We start from the raw sequence: 11,204 nt of genomic DNA, 5'->3' as shown, positions 1-11,204 counted from the left end.
CCCCCCAATTATTTTAGTGAAGTTTTCTCAGCATTCTCCATTTGCTGCTTCCCTTTGCAGCTGAACCCATTTGTGTTGCAGAGTCAGATATCCTCCCCATGGGCTCTGCCTTGAGCTGTGCAAATTCCATCAGTGGAAGCCGGCAGAGCTTGGGGTGAGGGGCAGAGGGAATGAGCCCAATTCCTGCCCCAGGCAAGAGACCCGGGTCCATTGTCCACACTTTGCCCCAGCAGTGTTAATTTGCATTTCTAAAGCTCCTCTCCTGGCTGACTAGAACCAAAGCTTCTCTTTCAGGGCAGTAATCTGGTGACTCCCATGTTCCTTCCCTTCCATCTCCCGTTGCCTTTTTTTTGGTAGCTTTTATGTTTGTTTGTTTGTTTTAACAATATTCTGTTAACTGTTTATGAGTTAAAGTGTCGCCTTTAAACCTCTTCTACTTTTTAAAAATGCTACTTAAAATTGAGCATCGAGAAACCCAGATCAAAATTGTGCTATCACTAAAGACACGCACACACATACCTAAAGAGCTTCTGGTTCTCTTAAGAATAAAAATTGATTCTGACATCCCTGGCATAACCTTATTGACCATATAAAAGTATGATTATTCAGGGAAAAAAACCCAAACTGTCTTAATGTGTTACATCTTGTCACGAAAACTCTCCAGCATTTCTAGTATTAGAGACTCAATGCATTATGTGATTCTGGCCAGGATGTGCAACAGAAATCATTTCATCTACACACAGCCCAGGTGTGCAGAGAAAATCATTCCATGACACACGTCTTTTACGAGTTTTTCCCTAAACTTTATGCCATCCAAAACTCAGAAATGCAATGGTTTAACATTCATTGATTCCAAGTTGTGTAGTTTTTGGTATTTAGTTCCCTCTTGGACCCGGATTTCTTCCCCTCTGCTGTTCATTAGGTCCACACTCGTGGATTTCCTTCTCAGCCTTTTCCAGAGCAGGTGTCTCCAGCTCTGCCAGGGGCAGTGTCTGGGGTAGCTGTTGGTTGCTGTTTGCTGCTGGGCGTTGATGTTTTGTTGCTGGTCGTTATTTATGGGTATCTTGTGGTCTTTTGGGCTGTTCCCAGTCTGTTGGGATGTTAAACTCAACTCTGTTCAGTGGTGTGAAATGCCTTAAAAGAAACCTTTAAAATTCCTTTCCCCAAGGCAAAGGCAGACCAAGGCTGAGTAGAGAAAGAAGCTTTAAAAGAAATAACCTTGGTGTATTTTCCATCACTGCACCCGCAGGCAGCCCAGTGTGTGAGTGTAGGTGAGAGGCAGAGTGGAATTGTGCCGTGGTGTTCCCCAGCAGCTGTGGCGAGTGCAGGCCCAGCCAGCGCTGAAGCTGCAGCAGTGGCAGCAAGGATTGGCCCCGGTGGCTGGAGCTGGCAGAGGAGGGTGGCCAGGCCGAGGATTGCAGCAGAGGATGTGTGGGCAGGCGCAGGGGCTTGGCCCCCTGTGGAGCCCTGGCTGCTGCTGCGTTGCCTTGAGTGCAGGCTCAGGGGCGGCCTGCCATCCTCCTATTGCAGGCGGGAAGTGCAAATCTCCGGGGCTGCAGAGCCTGGAGCCCAGGCTGAGGGGTCCCCCCCCGGTGGCTGGAGCTGGCAGAGGAGGGGGGCCAGGCCGAGGATTGCAGCAGAGGATGTGTGGGCAGGCGCAGGGGCTTGGCCCGCTGTGGAGCCCTGGCTGCTGCTGCGTTGCCTTGAGTGCAGGCTGAGGGGCGGCCTGCCATCCTCCTGCTGCAGGCGGGAAGTTGCAAATCTCCGGGGCTGCAGAGCCTGGAGCCCAGGCTGAGGGGTCCCCCCGTGTTCAGCTGTGCTGGCGGCTGTTTCTGGCCTCAGGGACACTTGGCATGGGCCACTTGGCCGCCAGTGCTGCTGCTTTGCCCTCCTTAGGCAGGAGCCGATGTCCTGGCTGGGTGTTGGGAGCTGCAAAGTGCCAAGGCAGGCTCTGTGCCAGCCCAGCTTCCTGTGGGAGAGATTTCACAGGAGACAGGATTCTGGCCACAGCCTGCCTTAAATGTACATCCCTTATGTGCACCCTGCACTTGGTGGAGAATTAGCAGGGTAAGGAATTGCAGGTATGATATGCAAGGGAGACAATTGAATGTCTGCCCTGGATCTGTCTCCTCTTCTTGCCAAAGTCAGTGGCAAAAGCTGCACCGATGGCATCTTGGTTTCTATCACCAGCTTCCAAAGGTGTTTCTTTCGTTCCCCATTCATTCTTTTTACCCAGCCTGAGCTCTGGTCGTGTCAAGGGTTATGGAAATCCTATTGGATTCCTAAAGCTGCCATAACCCCCTGAAGATCTTTCTTGTAAATGAGTTCCCCATCTGAGTCTATTGCTTCCACAATCCCTTGTCTTGGAATTATTTGTTTTAGAAATACCCTAATAAGTGGTTTAGTGATTGCTGAAGCAGCCAGAATTGCTCTTGCCCCCCTGTTAGGTGTCATGGTGTCAAGCAGAAGATATTGAAGCCTTCCTGCTCAGGGCATTTCAGTGCCAGGCTCTCACAAGCACACACAGCTCCGCTGGCTCAGCTGGCCATGGGGCGGTGACCCCCACTTTGTCCATTTCCCTTCCTTCCATCCCCTGGAACAGGGTGTTGCTTTTAGACACCACTTGCCCTGGTTGCTTGAAAGTAATTTGGAGAGGCTCCATATCTAATTTTGCCTCTTTCCCTGAGGGTGCCCACACTTCTAGGTTCACTTCAGCATAGGCCTTGCCAGACATATGACACAGGGGTACAACAGAAGTAGCCTTTGTATCACCTTTGATAATATTAATGTCCATTTCCAATTTAGCAAGTAAATCCCTTCCCAGTAAATGATAATCACAATTAGAAGCAAATAAAAATTCATGCATTTCAAACCCATCTGCCATACCTGCTAACAGTGGTTGAATAAAATCACTCTGTCACTATAGGGCACGAAAAAATGCTACGTGAAGACACTGCTGTTCTCAAGGTAAAAAAGGGAAGTTTATTCTGTGACTCCAACATTTATAGATTTCCAAAGGTGACAGTGGATTGGAGGGTGAAAGTGCCACCTCTCCAATGACACTGGACAAACCAACAGTCCATCAAATTTCTCCTCCTCCATGAAAGAATGCAAAACACTAAGTTATTTACAGAAAGTGTGAGAAAGTTTGCTACAAGAATGTAAATGTCACAAGGCTTAGAATATCGTAAAAAAGTCAGGGCGACATCTCACCCTTCTCAATTAAAAAGAAAAGACAAAAGCAAAAATGAATAATATGAAAAAAGAAAAATGAACAGGGTTCAATGTCCATTTGTGGAGGAATCATTGGACTGATCACTCGCATCGTCTGCATCTGGGTCATCACTCGATTCACCCAGGTGATGCCTTTCAGGTTGGTCACGGTTTCCATTTTGCCTGTCGGCTGGATTCTGTCTCTGTGGTTGCAGGTCAGGGCAAACACACTTCAAAGGTACCCAGCGTACCCCAGTATCTGTGGATATACAAGCATACCCACGCTGCAAAGCAATAAGATCATAGGGGTCTTCCCACGGTTTGGTGACTAAATTCTGCACCCGAACTTTGGCTCGAGGCTGATGTGCTTCGTCCACAGCTTGCATTAAGAGATGATGATTCAAAATGAGAGGATTATTTGAGTTCTGCGGCACCGTAAGATGATGGTGTACAATGCTTTTCAAGCCTGAGTAGAGAAAGAAGCTTTAAAAGAAATAACGTTGGTGTATTTTCCATCAATGCCACGGCAGGCAGCCCAGTGTGTGAGTGTAGGTGAGAGGCAGAGTGGAATTGTGCCGTGGTGTTCCCCAGCAGCTGTGGCGAGTGCAGGCCCAGCCAGCGCTGAAGCTGCAGCAGTGGCAGCAAGGATTGGCCCCGGTGGCTGGAGCTGGCAGAGGAGGGTGGCCAGGCCGAGGATTGCAGCAGAGGATGTGTGGGCAGGCGCAGGGGCTTGGCCCGCTGTGGAGCCCTGGCTGCTGCTGCGTTGCCTTGAGTGCAGGCTGAGGGGCGGCCTGCCATCCTCCTGCTGCAGGCGGGAAGTGCAAATCTCCGGGGCTGCAGAGCCTGGAGCCCAGGCTGAGGGGTCCCCCCGTGTTCAGCTGTGCTGGCGGCTGTTTCTGGCCTCAGGGACACTTGGCATGGGCCACTTGGCCACCAGTGCTGCTGCTTTGCCCTCCTTAGGCAGGAGCCGATGTCCTGGCTGGGTGTTGGGAGCTGCAAAGTGCCAAGGCAGGCTCTGTGCCAGCCCAGCTTCCTGTGGGAGAGATTTCACAGGAGACAGGATTCTGGCCACAGCCTGCCTTAAATGTACATCCCTTATGTGCACCCTGCACTTGGTGGAGAATTAGCAGGGTAAGGAATTGCAGGTATGATATGCAAGGGAGACAATTGAATTTCTGCCCTGGATCTTTCTCCTCTTCTTGCCAAAGTCAGTGGCAAAAGCTGCACCGATGGCATCTTGGTTTCTATCACCAGCTTCCAAAGGTGTTTCTTTCGTTCCCCATTCATTCTTTTTACCCAGCCTGAGCTCTGGTCGTGTCAAGGGTTATGGAAATCCTATTGGATTCCTAAAGCTGCCATAACCCCCTGAAGATCTTTCTTGTAAATGAGTTCCCCATCTGAGTCTATTGCTTCCACAATCCCTTGTCTTGGAATTATTTGTTTTAGAAATACCCTAATAAGTGGTTTAGTGATTGCTGAAGCAGCCAGAATTGCTCTTGCCCCCCTGTTAGGTGTCATGGTGTCAAGCAGAAGATATTGAAGCCTTCCTGCTCAGGGCATTTCAGTGCCAGGCTCTCACAAGCACACACAGCTCCGCTGGCTCAGCTGGCCATGGGGCGGTGACCCCCACTTTGTCCATTTCCCTTCCTTCCATCCCCTGGAACAGGGTGTTGCTTTTAGACACCACTTGCCCTGGTTGCTTGAAGGTTGACAGCAGCTTTCATTTCAATCAATTGGGCTGACCCATCCTCATGACCTTCCAGGACCTGCCACTCAGATCCATCCCTCCAAGTAACAAGCCTTTTCCTGTCCTCCCCGAACTGTCAGTCAAGATGGTGGGTCCTTGCATGGGTTGCAGACTGCTTTTGGGCCGCAAAGAGATTTGTGTGGATTTTGCCATATGCAGTAGCCTATGGCTGGGCACATAAGTGGTCTGCCCTGTAAAGTTTTCCAGAACACTCTGCGGGGACACACTGCAAAGTTCCAGTCAAAATCCTCCCGCTGTGCTGGGAGTATGATTTGTGCAGGATCTGCACCCATCAATTGCAAACACCATTGTTGGCATTTGATTATTAAGCGAGCAATGAACTCAGACCATTAATGGGGTTGCCGTCTTTTGCAGCTGATGGGGCAAGAAGACCTATTCCAAGATGTTCAAGGAATCGAACCATTTGTCACTCCATTGGCCAGTGATGCCTGTGGGATGCAAATCTGGAGTGGTAATGAACACAGTGACATCAACAGAGGGATCAATGCGATAAACCTGGCAAGCAGGAACAGCTCGCTGAACCACCTCCAGAACCTGACGCGCCTCGGGGGTCAATGTGCGAGGTGACTTTAAATCAGTCTCCTTTCAACAAATCATACAGAGGAGACAATTGTCTGTCTGTCAGTCCCAGGTACGGACGTAACCAAGTGATGACACCTACAAATTTTTGAGCGTCATTCAGTGTCTTCACGGAATGCACAAATTGCACCTCCTGGTGACAGATTGTCTGTTCCAGAATTTTGACCCCCAAATAGTTCCAAGGTGGTTGCTGTTGAACCTTTTCTGGAGCCACCTGCAGTCCACGTGCATGCAAAGCATTGAGCAACCGAGGCTGAATCCTCAGCAGCTCATCCTGGCTGGATGCAGCCACCAAAATGTTGGCCATATAATGGTTAAGATGGGCATCGGGAAACTGCTTGCAAACTCCAGACAAGAGCCGAGCCACATGGCATTGGCATATGGCAGGAGAGTTTTGCAAGCCCTGGGGAAGGGCCCTCCATTGATATCTCTGTGTGGGCTCAGCGTTGTTAATTGCTGGCACTGAGAAGGCAAATTTTGGACTGTCATCGGGATACAAAGGAATTGTAAAGAAACAATCCTTCAGATCCACAGTGAGGACCAGCCAGTCTGTGGGAAGCATGGTAGGCGATGTCATGCCCGCCTGCAATGTTCCCATGCTTTCCATCACGGCATTGACCTTTCGGAGGTCTTGTAACAACCTCCGTTTCCCTGATTTTTTTGTGATGCAGAAGACAGGAGTGTTCCAGCAACTGGAAGAAGGCTCCAGATGACCCTGGTCCAACTGCTCCTGTACCAGATTTCGAAGGGCGACCAATTTATCTTGAGGGAGCGGCCACTGGTTTTCCCAAACAGGTTTGTCCACCAACCACTGTATAGGAGGCGTAGGACACTCTGCACCCTTCATCGCAGTGGCCCCCATCAAAAACCTGTCCCGATGCGCACTCCCCACGCTGACTGAACATCCCTCCCGCAGAGGTTAGCAGGAGTAGAAGTAACATGAGGCCTGATCCAGGCCATCTGTCCCTCCGGGTTCGTGACCAGCAGGGACTGCTGGCTCACAGAACATCACGCCGTTCCCCCCAGTCCCGTGACAGGCGTCTCCACCGGATTCAGGGGCCAGTACAGGGGCCAGGGGGCAAGGGAGAGAGCGGTGATGTCAGTGCCACTGTGGAGAAGCCCATGGAGGCGAATCTCTGACGGCGTCGCACCAGGGATGGACAGGGTACACAGCATCTCGGGACGTTCCTTGGTCAGGACAGTGTTCCAGTGAACTTGAGGCGGCCCAATGGATCCAAAGCCACCAACTCCACGCGAGCGGTCAGCTGTCCTGCAAATAGAGGACTTAAAAGGCACAAGCTGAGCAAGTTGCGTCCCTTTCAGGATAGTGACGGGGGGGTGGGTGTGGAGACCAAGGCACAAATCTGTCCCGTGAAATTTGTATCAAGGAGTCCCAAGTGCACAATGATGCTCTGAAGAATGGCACTAGATCTCCCCATAAGGAGAGCACTCATGCCCCCACCCAGGGGACCAAAGGCATCCAGGGGAACTTTGTGTACTTGACAAGATTCTAAAACAACTGTTGCTGCTGTGCAGACGTCCACACCTGCTGAGCTGCGAGTGCTGGCTGCAAGCTGGCTGAGCAAATCTCCATCGGCTCTGGGGTCTGGAGAGAAGCTTGTGCCTGGGCATGTCTCCCCTTCGCGCTCCGCTTCCCGTTTCCTGAGCCCGGCAAAGACTGGCCGTTAATATGAACGGTCGCCTTGCAGACATTCGTCATATGGTTTGGCCTTCCACACTGGCCACACAAGAACATGGGAATTTTGGCCTTCTGTGCTTCCTTCCCCCGCTTTTTGCTGGCCTGAGCATTCCCCTGCTGTCGCTGGCTGCCCTGTGGCATAGCCCAGGGAGCCATCTTCTGACCTGAGGGGCCTATGCTTGCACAGGCCTCTGCTATCTCTGGGACAGTAGGCTCCCCAGGAAGAGCCTCTATGATTATCTTGCAATCTGCATTGCAGTTACTTCTCGCAAGGTTTGCAATCACAAGTCTCCTTGCCTCAGGATCTGCCAACTGCCTCTCCACAGAGGCAATCTGCCTCCCTGCAAATTTCATGAAAGGCTCATCAGCCCCCTGGACAACGGTTGCAAATGGCTGATTTGGAGAAGTCATTTCCTGGGTTTGAACCATTGCTGCAATGCCTATTGTCTGGCACTGGTCAAGCATGAGGGGATTGAAGCCTGCCTGCCCCTGAGGATCAACATAATTGCCTGTGCCCAACAGCACATCAGTGCCAATCACACACCTGGGATCCTGTGGTCCCAGCATAGCATTCTGCTGGACTGCGCTGGCTGCCAAGCGAGCCCACTTGGTCTCAAAAACATCAAATTCCACAGGGTCAAAAAGACCACATGCCATAGCACAGGTGTTGTAAGGTGTCAGCACATCAGTAGCAAGCATTCGGAGAAAGTGCATAACTTCAGCAGACCCCACACCATGTTGAACAACTGTATCACGGACTTCCTTTGCTGTCTTAAACGATAGAGATTTGATGGGTGTCATGAGTAACAACCCTGAGCACAGGGAAAGCCTGGGGACCCCCTGGTAAGGGTGCAGACGTCCACACCTGCTGAGCTGTGCACGTCCACGTCTGCACCTGCTGAGCTGTGCACGTCCACGTCTGCACCTGCTGTGCGCCATCCTCATGGGCCCCACAGGGACAAGGGCAGCTGCCTGACTGCGAGGCAGTGCAACACCACTTGGCACCGTGCCCTCCACAGTATCAGCAGAGCCAGAGGAGCCTCCTCCACAATCCTGCAGACGCTGCGAGAAGGCAGACTTGCCCACCTCCTCAGCCTTAGCTCGGACTTCTCACCAGAATCGCCCGTGTTTGGATGCACGGTCACCTAGCACAGGGGGAGAGTCGACAAAGCCGACAAGGAGGGTCCACAGCCCTGTGAACCCTCCGGTCTACCACCAGCCGCAAGTCCAAGTCCAGAGTGGGTGAACCCGGAGAGGGGTGGGGCGCAGAGAGAGACGTGGCACGCAGAGCCACGTCACCGCATGGCAACACAAGGGAGGCTGGCAGAGCCCCAGTGAGAGTCCGACCCATGACGTGGGGTCCCACAGCGGGCACCGCCCCCGCTGAGTGGAGTGGGGTGGGCTGCCTGCCTGCTGGAGCGAGGCCTGACAGAACACCAACCAACACCCTGCCTCCAGCGGCTTCCACTGCGTATGCATGCCTGGCAGGCTGCGCAGGCTCAGAAACAGGAGGAACCGTTCCCCTGGAAGACAAGTCCAAGTCCAGAGTGGGTGAACCCACTCCTGACGCCCCCAGGGGATATTGTCGTGGAAACACCGCAATTCAGACAGAACGTTGTCACCAAATCAGACTCAGTCAGAGGCGGAGGCTGAATCTAGGGCATCAACCCCGAGCGCCAGGAAGGCACAAAGAGAGAGCGGTTCCCCCCAGCCCTGCCACCTCCGCGGCACAGGGCGAGGCGGGGCGGCCGAGCCGGCTCCACCAAGCCCCCAGATTCCTGTGGGGCTCTGCCCACTGGCTGTCACCTGGGACCAGCTGGCTGGGAGCCCAATTGCCCCTGGGGGAATAAATGTCACCACCGGAGGCAGAGCCATCTTCCAGCTCACTGTCCTTGGGGGAAGGGAAAGCTTCTGCATCGCGCAGAAACTCAAATTCCCCTTCATCGACATCCAAGATAGAAGGGTCCTCCAGGGAGCTTTGAGAGCTCTAAAATGCAGGTCCCCCACCAAACTGCAGCTAACATTTTCCACTGCATCAGCAGTGGTCCCACATCTACAGAGCAATCATCAAACAGAGCGTCCATGAGATGTCCTCCCACGAGAGACCACGTCTCCTGGACAGCTGCTCCGCCGGGGTGGAAATAAATCCTTGCTGCCTGGCCCACAGAAACAATCTCTCAAAATCATTCCAGAAAACAGAGACTCGTTTCCACTCCAGGAGATCCCTCCAGAGGTCTAAAACCAGAGACTCCACCATGACACCCACAGAAGCTTTCCTTACCACAAGAGCGGCAGGCAAAGCGCCAAACAGAGAGAGGGGGCTAAACGACACAACCTCACCTGGCAGTGTGGACTCTGTCTCCAGCCTAGGCTGCAGTACATTTCGGCGGTCACCGGATGTCACTGTAGGACAAGAAAAAATGCTACGTGAAGACGCTGCTGTTCTCAAGTTTTACCTTGAAGTTTATTCTGTAACTCCAACATTTATAGATTTCCTTCCACACAACACCCAACACTCCCATCGAGTTCCACTAGGTTTAAATTATTAAAAAGCAAGAAAAAGTCATTTCCTTGTTGAAAAGTGAACACGGAGCCAGCTGTGGTTTGGCTTTTCCTGGGAGCTGACACCTCCAGGCATGTTTGCACAGAATTCCCTTTTTCCCCAGCACACATTTCCTAAGGAACTGCCCTCCACTGCTGCTGTCCCATTCCAGGGCAGCTGCAGCAGCACTGCTGTTCACTCCAGCACGGAGCTGACACCCAAATTCACAGACCAACAGTCCATCAAATTTCTCCACCACCATAAAAAAATGCAAAACACTAAGTTATTTACAGAAAGTAAAAATTCTTGCTACAAGAATGTAAACATAAGGTTCAGAAAATCGAAGAAAAATCAGGGTGACACCACTCCTCTTTCCCACTTATCCCCTCAATAACCAAAGATCTTTTGGACATTTTTCCCACCTTGGGTCTAAAATTCACAGTGGATTGAGAGGCCCCTGTGTCCATCAGGAAAAGTCTTCTCTCAATCCAGACCTGAATGTTGTCAAGGGCTCCAGTGTGGTGGGTCCCTGGTGTGATGGGAGCTGTGAGCCCCCTGCCAATCCATGTCCATCAAGGGGTGCACTTGCTCCTCCTGAGGGTGCTGCTGTCTGTGCTTGCAGTGTCCTTGTGCCCTGCAGCTGGAAGCCTGATTCCTTCCCAGGGGCTGTTTGGGTGGGCCCTCCCCTGCCCAGGAGGGCAATGCCTGTGCCAGGTGCTTGTGGCCCAGCACGTCCCCTGGGTGCTGGGACCCCCTTGGGCCCTGGGGTTGATCCCTCAGGGGCTGTAGGAGCTGTGCCATGGCCTTTGCCTTCAGCTTGGCCTTTTCCTGCTCCCTTCTTGCATTCACCTGCTGTGCCTTTGTGCCCAAGTGCTGCAGGGCCTTCTTGTGCCACTCCTGCAGCCCCCTCACTGCCTGTGGGTGCTCATCCTCTGACAGCTGTTGAGCTTTCTGCAGAATCATTCGTTCTCCAGCAACCCAAGTAAAATCCCGATCCTTCCATTATAATCCACTATTCCCAGATGTTTCTTCATTGTTGTCCTTGTGCTCAGGCTCCCCTCCCCAGCCGCATCCCAGAGCCGGTCCCTGTCCTGCCGCAGTGTCCAAAGGCGGCCCCCCCGGCGGGCAGGGCCGGCAGCTCCACGGGGCCGGGCAGCGGCCGGGGCGTCCCGCAGCCTCCTGGGGGCCGGGGGCCACTGCCGGCCCTGCCCGGGGCTGCTGGGGTCAGGCAGCGCCCGGCGCTGAGCCCCGGCTGCCCCACAGCCCCGGCCCGGCCCCGCAGCTCCCCACAGGCCCCCAGCCCGTGCTCCCGGTGCCGCAGCTCTGCGCCCGCTGCTGCCGCTGCCCAGCACAGAGAAACCCCCTGACATCCTCACCTCCTTGTTTGCCTCTCCTGGAAACTG

The 11,204-nt window shown here is 53.0% G+C and overlaps 1 protein-coding gene across 1 annotated transcript; it reads right to left on the bottom strand.

Annotated features, from left to right (window-relative positions):
• Positions 1-5,894: 5,894 nt before the first annotated feature.
• On the bottom strand, positions 5,895-8,484 carry LOC120511277 (endogenous retrovirus group K member 8 Gag polyprotein-like). Its single transcript, XM_039728086.1, has 2 exons — positions 8,181-8,484; positions 5,895-8,113 (listed from the first exon to the last, which is right to left on the bottom strand). The coding sequence occupies exon 2, from the start codon at positions 8,058-8,060 to the stop codon at positions 7,071-7,073; it is 990 nt and encodes a 329-aa protein (XP_039584020.1). The 5' UTR covers positions 8,061-8,113; positions 8,181-8,484; the 3' UTR covers positions 5,895-7,070.
• Between the last annotated feature and the right edge of the window lie 2,720 nt (positions 8,485-11,204).

The sequence above is a fragment of the Passer montanus genome, unplaced genomic scaffold (assembly GCF_014805655.1).
Source record: "Passer montanus isolate IOZ18808 unplaced genomic scaffold, ASM1480565v1 scaffold639, whole genome shotgun sequence".
NCBI classification, from domain to species: Eukaryota; Metazoa; Chordata; class Aves; order Passeriformes; family Passeridae; genus Passer; species Passer montanus.
This window is presented reverse-complemented; position numbering and strand designations above follow the sequence as displayed.